This window comes from Lontra canadensis, unplaced genomic scaffold (assembly GCF_010015895.1).
Source record: "Lontra canadensis isolate GAN:19392208 unplaced genomic scaffold, GSC_riverotter_1.0 scaffold74, whole genome shotgun sequence".
Lineage (NCBI taxonomy): Eukaryota > Metazoa > Chordata > Mammalia > Carnivora > Mustelidae > Lontra > Lontra canadensis.
The window spans coordinates 9669202-9682201 of NW_022631068.1; the positions used below are offsets into that span (position 1 = coordinate 9669202).

At 36.6% G+C, this 13000-nt stretch overlaps 1 protein-coding gene across 6 annotated transcripts in view; it reads left to right on the top strand.

The window, feature by feature from the left end:
• Positions 1–13000, top strand: part of LOC116881433 (anoctamin-3) — a 284096-nt gene that overhangs the window by 243277 nt on the left and 27819 nt on the right. For all 6 annotated transcript variants that reach the window (XM_032881227.1, XM_032881226.1, XM_032881228.1 and 3 more), the window contains 3 exons: positions 90–230; positions 747–911; positions 12146–12182. In XM_032881227.1, coding sequence (XP_032737118.1) covers positions 90–230; positions 747–911; positions 12146–12182 — 343 coding nt within the window. The remainder of the gene's footprint in view (positions 1–89; positions 231–746; positions 912–12145; positions 12183–13000) is intronic.

The following is a 13000-nucleotide window of genomic DNA, read 5'->3' on the forward strand; positions in this document are numbered from 1 at the left end:
AAAATGCAGGAGTATTGTTCCAGCTATTGGATATATGTATTTTTTTAATTTATGACTTTGATAGGTAGTAACTTTGGTTTCTCTTATAGGAAACACTTCGTCCCCAATTTGAAGCCAAGTATTACAAGATGGAGAGAGTGAATCCCATCAGTGGAAAACCTGAGCCACATCAGCCTTCCTCAGACAAAATCAGTCGTCTTCTTGTCTCTATCTCAGGAATATTCTTCATGGTAAAGTACAACCATCAATATCAGAATGTTGTGGGATCCCACATTTAGAAGGAAATTCTAAGATACCAACTCATTTTGTGAGCCTCAGGGTCAAACCATATCCAGTTCAGTACGTTTAATACATACCATTAAACAAAATTAAAATCACAGCAAGTCAAGGAGTGATTACAAAGAGAGTTTGGGCATATCTTTAAATAAAACACTCTTTGAAAGAAACAAAGAGCATCTAAAATAAAATGGAAATTATATGAGTTGTCCTGATTAATTAAAACTCAGCATTCCACTTGAAAGTGGAAATTTGAACAGTATCTTACAACATGTATTTTGACTGTAATGTAACTGAAGGAAAAAAACTTAAAGGAAAAAATTGAATTTATGTATCCTTTCTTGGAAAAGCAAATTCCTTTAGTTCTTCGGGCAGGGGGGAGGCAGGGGTAGTATCTTGGTCTGTGGTATTGCTTTTGCTTTGTCAATTATGCAAAATATGGATGTCTTCTCCCGTCTCCCATATTGTAGATTTCTTTGGTGATCACCGCAGTGTTTGCTGTTGTGGTGTATCGCCTGGTTGTCATGGAACAGTTTGCATCATTCAAGTGGAATTTCATCAAACAACACTGGCAGTTTGCAACATCGGCTGCTGCTGTCTGTATCAATTTTGTAATCATTATGGCCCTGAATCTTGTAAGTGTTTACAGTTTTCAAAAGGTTAAAAGGCATGGGTAGGGGAGAGGTCTATGTTTCCTTCATGCTTCGATTGTACTTTACAGGAAGCCAAAATGAGTCCAACCCATGTTTCCATCAATGGCAACTCAGTTTAGCAGAAAAAAATTAATCTATGTGGTTTGGATGATGGGTTTGTTTTTTTTTTAATTAAAATCAATAACAGTTGTATTGTCTTCCTTGTCCTTTGAGTTTATAATCTTGATGAGCAAACATTTCCATTCATTGAGTATCTAGTGTGTACTGGGAAAAGTGCTATGCTCTTTTCATTCAAATAAAGCATCTTTTGGTTCAAAAAACTGAACCTCAGTGGAGAATCTGTTACTAAAGTATAGGAAATTCTGTTTGAAATTGAAGGCTTGTTACTTCCAAGGCCTCACTTGAAATAGAAAATAGACAGCTACTCCATGTTTCTTTCTCTGGGTCTAAACAATTTTCTCATTCCTCCCTCCTTTCTTTCCTTCCTTCCTTCCTTCCTTCCTCAGTATTTTCCGTTTGCATATCTGTTCTGTTCTATCAGGAAATGTCTATCTTTGCTTAACCATGACCTGTCTTCTTTCATGCTGTGGTATTGCAAAGATTTTGTTATCTCCTTTGGTTCTAACTATGTGACCATGTTGGTTTCTATAGCCTATTTAACTGAGATCATCCAGTATTTCAATGTACTAATTTTTCAGAGCCAACATCTGATTGGTTCAACATCACCTACACTGATTGACTTGTGAACTCTATGGCTGAGAAGGCATTATTGTATCTACCTTGGCCCACATCTTCAGCAAGGTCTATGGGTAGGGTCCTGTTCTCTGAAGACAGGAGGCATTGATTGGCACACTTAGGGTAATAATCTCTTTAATTAATTTAATTAATCTCTTTAATTCTTCCAACAAGGCCAGTATGCCCTCTATTATGTAAATAAGGAAATGAATCTGGAGAGCTTAAATAACTTTCCCTAGATGAGACATATACTAAGTGTTAGTGCAGGCATATTTACATCATGAGATAATGTCTGAAGATAGATGAGCAATAGACAAATAATGATGTTTATATTATGTAAAGTAGTGTGCATTGAGTCTATATGTGGGTGAACACTGATGTTACATGTTTAGCCTCGAGAGGGCTAGGACCATCTAAAATAATCAGAAAAGTGAAAAGTCACTGTGATAAATAAGTTTTGATGCAAGGATGGCAGTTAATATCTCCTACTGGAGTCTGCTTTCTTCAGATTCCTTTTTGCTTTGCGGAAGGAAATTACTGCTTACAGTATCTCCAAATAAACCACACAATATCTTGAATTTATGTCCTTGACTCATAGATTAAAGTAAATGATAAACATTGAAAAAATACAATACGGGATGGAACAGGATGGCTGGTCGTGTGTGAAAGGTACTATAGGTTGCACATTACACAAAGTCACCACATTGTGGTGTATTACACATGCCACATTTTACACACACCACATTGATGGGGGAGCCATTCACAGAACAGATGTTGTAGATTTTTATATTTATGGTTATACTCTTATGGTAGATAGTGAAAGATATTGTTTCTAAAAAAAATCAATTGTTTTTTTAAATTTAATTTTTTTCAGTGTTCCAAGATTCATTGTTTATGCACCACACCCAGCACTCCATGCAATACGTGCCCTCCTTATTGTTTTTGACAATTTTTCTGTAAACAAAGATTATTGGGGTTGGCTTCATTTTCTGAGGAAAAGAGCCTAAATACTTGATGTGTTTATTTCTAGGTAACATTAGCAATCAACTGGTCTGATCTTAAATTGACTCCATTTCTTATCTGTAGTAGGCTGGTTGACATAAAAATGACTGGTCATAGTCCTGCTATCTAGGATCTTATAGTCTAGTGGGGACATAGGACACAATGAAGAATGAATGCATCATAGTTGAAGCACAAAAGGCTCTGAGTAAAATGGGGGAAAAAAAATACTGCTCCGGCTCTCATCACTTTGTGGTGCCTGTTGCTCAAATTGGTGTCCTGATAAAAAGCAGTAGACATTAGACACAGGCAAACCAAAGATTTGCACATGATCTGTGGGATCCTGGCCAGACCCTGTAACATCCTTGAGTTTTGATTTTTTGATCTTTCATGTGAAGGTGATAAAACTAATGCATAGGGGTGTTGAAAAATTAAATGAGATCCTCTAGCAAATAAATGGTGCCCAATAAATGTTAACCTTTTTCTATTTGGTTCTCTTTAATATTTTAAAATTTTATTTCTCTTTAAAAGTCTCTATAACCTCCTATTCTCTTTCTTGCAAAATACTAATATTTTGTTTACTTTTTCCCTTTCTCTTCATCTTTAAATCATAGAGTTTATTTATTAATCTTCAGTCCAAGTTATAGAAATGCCAGTGATCTTTTTTTGGTCTTTCTGAATTTATTTATAATTTTTTCATTCTTTTTTAAAATTGTTACTTATTGCCCATTCATAAATTTTTAAATACTCAAGAGTTGTCTGTAGAAAAAGAATCACATCTAAGGTGTTGTATTATGTCTTTTGATCAAATTTATGTCTAAAATATAAGAAGATTTAAAATATTTAATGAGTTCATGTGAAAATTATACCACTAATTTTTAATAGTCTTACTTTTTTTTTAATTTTTAATGGCATTTCTTTATTTTTAAAAAGTGGATGTTTTGTATTTGGTTGTTACTTAGGTATTTTTTTTTATTTCTTTTCAGCGTAACAGTATTCATTGTTTTTTGCACCACACCCAGTGCTCCATGCAATCCGTGCCCTCTCTAATACCCACCACCTGGTTCCCCCAACCTCCCACTCCCCACCCCTTCAAAATCCTCAGATTGTTTTTCAGAGTCCATAGTCTCTCATGGTTCACCTCCCCTTCCAATTTCCCTCAACTCCCTTCTCCTCTCCATCTCCCCTTGTCCTCCATGCTATTTGTTATGCTCCACAAATAAGTGAAACCATATGATAATTGAATCTCTCTGATTGACTTATTTCATTCAGCATAATCTCTTCCAGTCCCGTCCATGTTGCTACAAAAGTTGGGTATTCAGCCTTTCTGATGGAGGCATAATACTCCATAGTGTATATGGACCACATCTTCCTTATCCGTTCGTCCGTTGAAGGGCATCTTGGTTCTCTCCACAGTTTGGCGACCATGGCCATTGCTGCTATAAACATTGGGGTACAGATGGCCCTTCTTTTCACTGCATCTGTATCTTTGGGGTAAATACCCAGTAGTGCAATTGCAGGGTCATAGGGAAGCTCTATTTTTAATTTCTTGAGGAATCTCCACACTGTTTTCCCAAAGAGGCTGCACCAACTTGCATTCCCACCAACAGTGTAAGAGGGTTCCCCTTTCTCCACATCCTCTCCAACACATGTTGCTTCCTGTCTTGCTAATTTTGGCCATTCTAACTGGTGTAAGGTGGTAACTCAACGTGGTTTTAATTTGAATCTCCCTGATGGCTAGTGATGATGAACATTTTTTCATGTGTCTCTTACTTGTTTTTTTAAATGTATTTTTTCTTTCTGAAATATACTATTGTTATCTTTTTTAGTTTTGCATTATAAAATCAATACATTTTTATTATATAAAGTACTGACAGTACGAAGACATTAAAATATTAAGAAAAGTCACAGTTTTCTACCCAAAATGCCACTCATGTCCCTTCCTATCATAAACTAATTGTACCCATTGGAGGTAATCAATGTTAATGGTTTCATGTCTATTTATTCCCCTCACCATCAATTATTAGTGTCTTCAAAAGAGTACCCTGTGTTCCTGGTTTTGACAATTAGTTCCAAAGACCTTCTGATCTTCAAAAACATCTTAAGTGAGTTAGGAACTAACCTAATATTTTTGAAGATGGAAAGTATTTCATAGGGGAAATGAAGAAGCCAAATGTGTTTCAATTAACTTTTTCTTGGGAAGGCAAGCATGACAACTCTGAGAACAGAACCTCCAGCTCCAGGAGTCAATCCTTGGTTCCTACCCAGGGAAATAGCTATCTTTTTTTCACGTAAGCTGAAGAATTTGTCATGATCAGAACCTGTAATTAAATAAAATAGGAGCTTTCACCTTCATACATTTTCCTTATCAAAAGTTTCTTTTTATTTTCACTGATAGTTCAAAAAATTGAAATTTGGCTGAAGTCTCCCTTGGTGTACCAGACTCCAATTTCATATTATTCCAGTTGTTTCTTAATCACCAGTCCCTTAAATTCACTCTGCCTCATTTCCAACCCCTGCCTTCGGTTACTACCCCTTTCCTAGAATCACAGTAAACCCATATTCGCGCAGTCTTCTCTCTCATAAGCTTCCTGTCACTAAGTCTGTATAATTGGAGGCTCAATATATTCCTTCTTCCAAAGTACTGCTTTTTACAGATAACAAAGGCTGAACTAGATGGAGTGAATCTCCTAATTGTAGAAATAAGACCTCTGGAGGCAGATGAGGATAGTATTATTTTTGTCATAAAAACAATCTTTTGAGGTCCTCAAAATCCCACTAGTTCTACTTAATTCAATACAAGAGCCCATGTAACTGCCTAGTCCTATAATTCATCCGTTGTTCTTTATAGAACATAAGACTATCTTTTCTCTAATTATTTATTTCTTTATACTTGTTGGGAATTTTGACATAAAGATTTAGAGATTGTTGGAAGTAGAATCAACCACAAAACCTCTCCTTTGCTCTTGCAACTAATTTAGGAAAAGATTTTTAAATGGATTTTAGTATAAAGGAAGTGAACTACACAGCCAACTCAACAAATGTGAAAAGAATGTTCTATTCCTCAGATTTTATCAGTGTAAAACCTTAATGCCCTTCTGAACTTATGTATTCCCTTCCTATCGAGGATGTTAACACATGTTACAGATTATCAAACAGCCCACCTGATTTACCTGAACCCACAGGATTAATTTAAGGTCATAATCAGATAAACATAGATTAAAACCATTAATATCAAAATGCTAACTCTTTAAAAAAATTATACCACCAAAATGACTGACCTGGAATACCAAATGCTACTACCTCTTGTTATTTTCAGACCAACACTAAATATGCAGCACATAAAAATGTGCTTTTTGTTTCTTAATAGCTAGACTTTGTGATCTCTGTGCTACCATATTCTCCAAATGAGGGTTTGGCCTCAGTCAAAATAGTCTATTAATCTAATATGCTTTTCAGCTGTAATCCATATAGGCATGGCAAAAGAGTTTCAATTAGTCAAACACTTTTTTTTATCAGGAACTTTAAATATTTAAAGTACACAGCCAGAAATTTAAAGTCATTCATTCATTTCTTTTGTCTCTTTCATCACATCAGTGATTGTTGTGAATTTTGCTTCTGTAACATCTCTCTTAGCTATTCCCTACTCATCATTCTCACTTCTCCTTCCTTAGTTCAGCTACTTGTCATTTCTAGCTTGCACCATTTCAGTAGCCTTCTAACTGGTGAGTCTTCCTGTCTTTTTCAACTCTTCTCACCTCCCTTGTACACTGCTCTTAGAAGGATCTCTCTGGGGCACCTAGGTGGCTCCGTGGATTAAGCATCCAACTCTTGATTTAGGCTCAGGTCATGATTTCAGGGTCCTGAGATCAAACCTCTAGTTGAACCCCACACTCAGGGGGAGTCTGCTTGAGAGTCTCTCCCTCTCCCTTCGCCTCTCCCACTCATGCTCGCTCTCTCTCTCTCTCTCTCTTTAATAAATAAATAAATCTTAAAAAAAAGAAAGGAAGAAAGATCTTTCTAAATCACAGATTTGATCATTTTATTTTGTACTTGAAAGTGCTTAGTGGCTTCCCATTGCCTCTGGTATAAATTCTAAATTCATTAACAAGGCATGGAGGCCTCCCATTATTTAAAGCCAGTTTTCCTGTCTTGTATTGTTTAAAGTTGGATGCCCTCCCTCCCTCTCACACTCTGCACTCCAGCCTACAAGGTCCCTCTCGCTTGCTGCCCAGCATTCTGCTTTTTCATGGCCCTGTCTCCATTCACAGTGCTCCCTCTATTTGCCTTCTTTCATTTTATCTCCTTGGAGGCTGTTTCTTTATCTTCGAAAATTCCAGTAAAGGATCACTTGCTCCACGAAGTTTTTTTCTCGATCCCATATGTAGAATTGAATAATCTCCTCTTTGTGTTTATGCTTCTCACAAGGTGCTTGGACGTGCCTAGTCTCCCTCCTTATCGGACCACCCTAATGGAATTAAACACTCCTTCTTGTGAATGCTCTTCTGTTTACTGTATTAGGCATGCCTTGTCTCCCGCTCTTAGGGTGTAAGCCCCTGACAGTGGGGCCTCCTCACTTTTATGTAGCCAGGTCTTTGCCTAGGCCTAAAAGACATTTAGAATATATTCTTCAAATAAATTTTAAATATTTCATTCCCCAAATTTCCTAGCTTCTTGAACATTATTCACATTGGAAAGAGCTTAGCCTCTTGAATAATTGTTCAAAATTATTTTTGTAGCTGGAATTCTATTTTTAGTGTCTTTCACATTTGCAGCACTTGTGATTTCCAAACTAATAATTAAAGAACATGCATCCTCTAAGCTTTCAAAACAAATGGATCATGACATCCCTCAATAAATGTTCAATGTGGGATAAAAATAAGGGTAAAAATAATGAAAATTGGATTATAAGTCCATCTTACAGATCGTGAAAGTAACTTAGATTGTTTCCTGTTCTTGCTACGCTTCAAATCACCTGGAATACTTGAAAAACTAGACAGCCCTGAGTCCCATTCAGAATTTCCTTTGTGGAGCTAGGAAATCTGTATATAAAACAAAACATTCAAAAATATTCTCCCAGTGATTCTGATCCTGTCAGCCCCTAACATAGCACTAAGAAATCACTGATTTAAGAGATGTGAGGTAATTTTGATACACAGCCAAGATCAGAAACTACATTTTCAAAGATAAATTGCAAGTAATTTAACAAGATTAAAACCTCAATTTATTTTTTAACACCTCTTATCAGACATATAACTAAAAATTTACAGAATTTGAAAAGCCAGAATTTGAAACCAGGAATTACTCTTCCCTAATCCCATCCTTTTTTCCTTAATGTTGCTGCCCATGAAAATGCTATTATACTACTTAAAGGTGCCATAAACAGCTTGGTTAATGTCAGATATTTCCAAGAAGATTTTTTTTTTAATTTTTTTAGTTTATCACACACAGAGAGAGAGAGAGAGATCACAAGTAGGCAGAGCAGCAGGCGGGGTCTTGGGGGGTAGCAGGCTCCCTGCTGAGCAGAGAGCCCGATGCAGGGCTTAATTCCAGGACCCTGAGATCATGACCTGAGGTGAAGGCAGAGGCTTAACCCACTCAGCCATTTAGGTGCCTCTCCAAGATTTTAATAAAATTTAAAAATATATGATTATTCCAAAATGTATATTCTTGTTGCTTGACAATCAAATGTTAATTAATTAACGAATAGGTTACAGCAGCTTGATAGCTGTCTGGTTTCATGATTACTGTGTAATTTTAAAGAAAAAACTGAAACATCACAGAAGGACTCTTGTAGGTTGAAATATCTGGAATTAAGCCAATTAAACCACTTCAATGTTGTCAACAAAAGAATGAACTCGTGGGACACCTGGTAGGCTCAGTCCATTAAGCGTCTGACTCTTGGTTTCAGCTCAGATCTTGATCTCACGGGCCATGAGCTTGAGCTGGCACTGGACTCTACGCTCAGCTGGGAGTTTGCTTGAAAATTCTCTCCCTCTTCCTCTTCCCTACAACTAAAATGAATTTTTAAATAAGGAATGAACTCTTTTTGGTATTCTTCTTCTCATTTTAAAATCCATGTACCATCTGTACACTATAACCTAAAACAAAACAAGACAAAAAAAAACAAAAAAAGAAGGAGAAGAATAAAAGAAAGGACAGCTATAACTACATTTACCTAAAGTATTCCATGTTGGTTCTGAACTCTTTCACTTTAGTGATTTATTTCTGTCTCTAGATTCGAGAACATATATTCCTGTGTTTCTTTCATGGGCCTAACCACTGAAGACCTCAAATGTACCTAACTTCCTTAATACCGGGTTACCAATTCCAATGAAAATAGGTCATTGTGGAATAGGGTGATCAAAGGGTTTGACAACACATCTTAACATGGAAAAGAGGTAATGCCAAATGACTCATTTAATAAGAGGACTCGCTTTCTAGAAAAGTATTTGTTTGGTTTGTTCATGTTTATATCCATGGTTTCTAGAAATTCAGAAAAGTAGATTACCGGGAAAGAACAGTCTATCTTTGATTCTGCAAAATTCTGTTTTGAGCTCATTTTTACAGCACAAGTTGGACTGTAAGGCTCATCAGAGATGATGAGCACTAAATCGAGCGTGCCCCTTCACAACAACCTTGCCCTTTCACTGCCTTTGTCATTCTCATTTTTCCCCAGTGGATTTCTGTGTAGCACCCCAAAACCAAGCAATACTGGGAAGATGATGACTTCTTAGCTCAGAATGAATTCTAATGACCTTACCATGGACTACCAGGCTCTGAAAACCTGCTCCCCTCTGAGATTTCTCTCACTCATCTCGTAACTATCTTACTCTTTTACTGCCTCCACTCCTGAACCTCCAACTGCCTTGCCCTTTATGAAACATACCAAGCCCAACCAGTTTCATGGCATTTGACTTACTGTCAAGCATTTCCAAGGTGCTTGGCTCAGATCTCTTCCTGGCTCTCTCCCTCACTTCATGCATGAGCTCTATGCTCAAATGCTACCCTCTCAGAGAGGCTTTTCTGACCACACTATAAAATGAATACTTGTGCCCACCACTCTTCTCTAGGCACACAGCCTGCTGTATTTTCCCTTTCCTGACTAGTTACATAATTGTTTGTCTCCAATTGTTTTCTCTCCATTTGTCTCCAAGCCCTGGGATTTAAGTTCAGTTAAAGGAGAAACTATCTGTTCTCTCTCTATGTGGCCCATTTGAAAGTCCAAATAAATATTTTTATATAATTAATATATATGACTAAGAATTTCAGCTTACTGAATGCACTAGTGAATGATGTTTAAAAGTATAGGTTCCGCAACATGAGATCTATATATACAATGTACATACATAGTGTAGTGACCACAACTGTCTCTGAATCCCTCCTTACATCTCCTCCTCCCACAATGCATATCCATTTCCTCCCTTTTACACACACACAACCCATGATTTCTGTCATACACCATACAGTGGATATATCTAAATTATGGTTTCTTGCTGCGTTCTGTGGTTTCGGAGTTAACAAGTCAGTCTGCATGGGTTGACTTTGTAGCTCATCATGGTGGTGCCAGTTAGCTAACTTCTGGGCCTTAGATGATGCAGATTCTCAAGGCCCCCAGAATGTTTCCCAAAAGCGGTATTTCCAGGGGTGATACAGCATTTTTGTGTGTGTGTGATTTAGAACATTCTTCCAAAGGATACTGTAATCCATTGGTGCATCAGCTGTAGATATTTCCATCCCAGAGTTGCAGACAGGTTCTATGTGCTAAGAATTAAGACAGAAATCTTAAATGTTTCTGTGACAAAGCATAGCATAAATGGTACAAGAGACCCACATAGCAAATCCCGACTTTGCTACACATTTAGTAGCATTAATTTAGGCAAGTTCTGATGTTCTAAGCAAGGATTTCCTGTTCTGTAAAATGGGGATCATTATACCTATGTGAAAATTGTTGTAAGGACTAAATTAAATAATAGTATATATAAAGCACCGCTTATTACCGACCAAATACTTGAAATGGCAGTTATTTAAGTAAAACTTTTTTTTCATTCTCCATGAGGGCACTCAGTTGGGTGCTGGAATTATAGTATTATTCAAGTACTATTTGTTGATTTTTTAAATCTACCCTATCATACTCCTTGGACACCCTTCTGTAATCATCTTACTTAATAAATAGGGCATGGAAAAGAACATGTTACAGTCAAGACAATTTTGGTGCTCATGAATTCAAAGTAATCTTGTTCTGAAATTTGAAAAGGACAGTTTCTGCATATAGTTAAAAATAAAAACAATAGCAACAACAGAACTGCATAAGAGGTAGAATGAAATATTTATCCTCAGCATAACCTTTCTGTCTCAAGGTAACTCTTTAGAGGAAGAGGTAGGGTTAAATCATGGCTAAGATGAATAATCATGATAGTTCTATTGAAAGAAGATGAACAACTTTTAGAGTGTCCAGACACCTACCTTTGAATTTTGCATGCCAACAGGCAGAGTTACTGGAATTTATAATATAAAAAATAATTTATTGAATTGTGGGGGTTAGTTATATTTACATGCACACACATATACCCACAAACACATACTATCCTTCTGTCTATAATAAATTTGTTTTCGCATTTAGGTATACCTTGAATTTTGTGAAATATTAAGTCTGTATGAGTGGTGGATTGAGTAGTAGGGGAGAGGAAATTGTGGCAGAATGTGAAAAATATCACCGTAGGGGCACCTGGGTGGCTCAGTCATTAAGCATCTACCTTCTGCTCAGGTTATGATCCCAGGGTCCTGGGATCGAGCCCCTCATCAGGCTCCCTGCTCAGTGGGAAGCCTGCTTCGCCCCCTGCTTGTGTTCCCTCTCTCTCTGTATTTCTCTCTGTCAAGTAAATAAATAAAATCTTTAAAAATTAAATCACCATAAAACTATCTTGCCTGTGACTGACTTATGGATTCGACAGATTTGACTTAACCAGTCTTGTTTTAAATAACCACCAAACCACTGTTGTTCTCTTGGAATGCAAGCTATCACACTATGTTCCTCTTAGTTTGGAAATTTTTTTTTCAATAATAAAGAATTCAGACTTTTATTCAGCCTTTCAGCATAGTAAAAAGTACATATAATTTAGTGATCAAACACCATGTCAGCCATTGATTAGTTGACTGACTTGTTTTGCAAAAAGTTTTAAGTTTTTTAAAGTCCCATTTCCTTGACCTATAGAATGGAAATAAAGACAGCTACCGCAAAAGACTTACTCTTACAGAAATCAAGTGTGTCTGTGTATCTACACATATTTATAACATGTTTTTATTATGTACATTTAGTTTGTGTATATATGTAAAGCACCACATAGCAAGTTTTAAAACATGCTCCGCTTAATTAAAAATGTAGCCACTTTATAGAATACACTTTAAATGTTTCCTTGAATTGTGTCAATAGCAGCATTTTCTAAAGGGAAAGAATAACATTTACTGTTCTCTTATTACAGGCTTATGAAAAAATTGCTTACCTTCTCACCAACTTAGGTAAGTCTCTTTTTTACTTAGCTCCTTAGTAAAAGAATAACATATGGGTATATCAGTCTGTAGTTTTTTATGTACTCTAGCATTTTTAATGTCAACTTCAGTTATGTACATTGTCAATCAGAGTGAAAGACATACATGGGAAGTTGGAGCAAATTGCTTAACTATAGAGAGGCAGTGTATGTAGCTACAAAATCTCCTTGGAATTATTAGCAAACTGAACTCTCCCTAGGTGAGTGCTTTTCTCTCTCTAACTTTTCAGTTCATTGGGGTTTTCCCTAAATTCTTATTTTTATCAAAATATTATACTACATAAATGAAATTTAAAAGGCAAAATAGTATTGAGAAATTTATAATTAAGGGGTGCCTGAGTGGCACAGTCAGTTATGGGTCCCACTCTTAGTTTCAGCTCAGGTCATGACCTCAGGGCTGTGGGGTCAAGCCCGTCTCGTGCTCCATGTTCAGCTCAGAATCTGCTTGAAATCTTCACCCTCCCCTTTTGCCCCTCCCACTTGTACACTCTCTCTCTCTCTCAAATAAATAAATATTTTTTAAAAAATTGATAATTAAAACCAGTACTCTGCCACATTACCTATTCTAATTTTCCATTTCCCGAGAGACTACTTTTTCTTTTATTTTAGGAATTTCTTTTGTTATTTCCAGCCCTATTTCTAAATAACATATTTCTCTGACGTTCTTGGACTTTTCAGGTTTGGGAAGCTATTGCCTTTCCCTTATAAATGACAAGAACTTAGGTCTTAACAGCTCCTACAGTGTTCTGTCCCTGTACACGTCCCCATCTATCACCTGTTATACACACA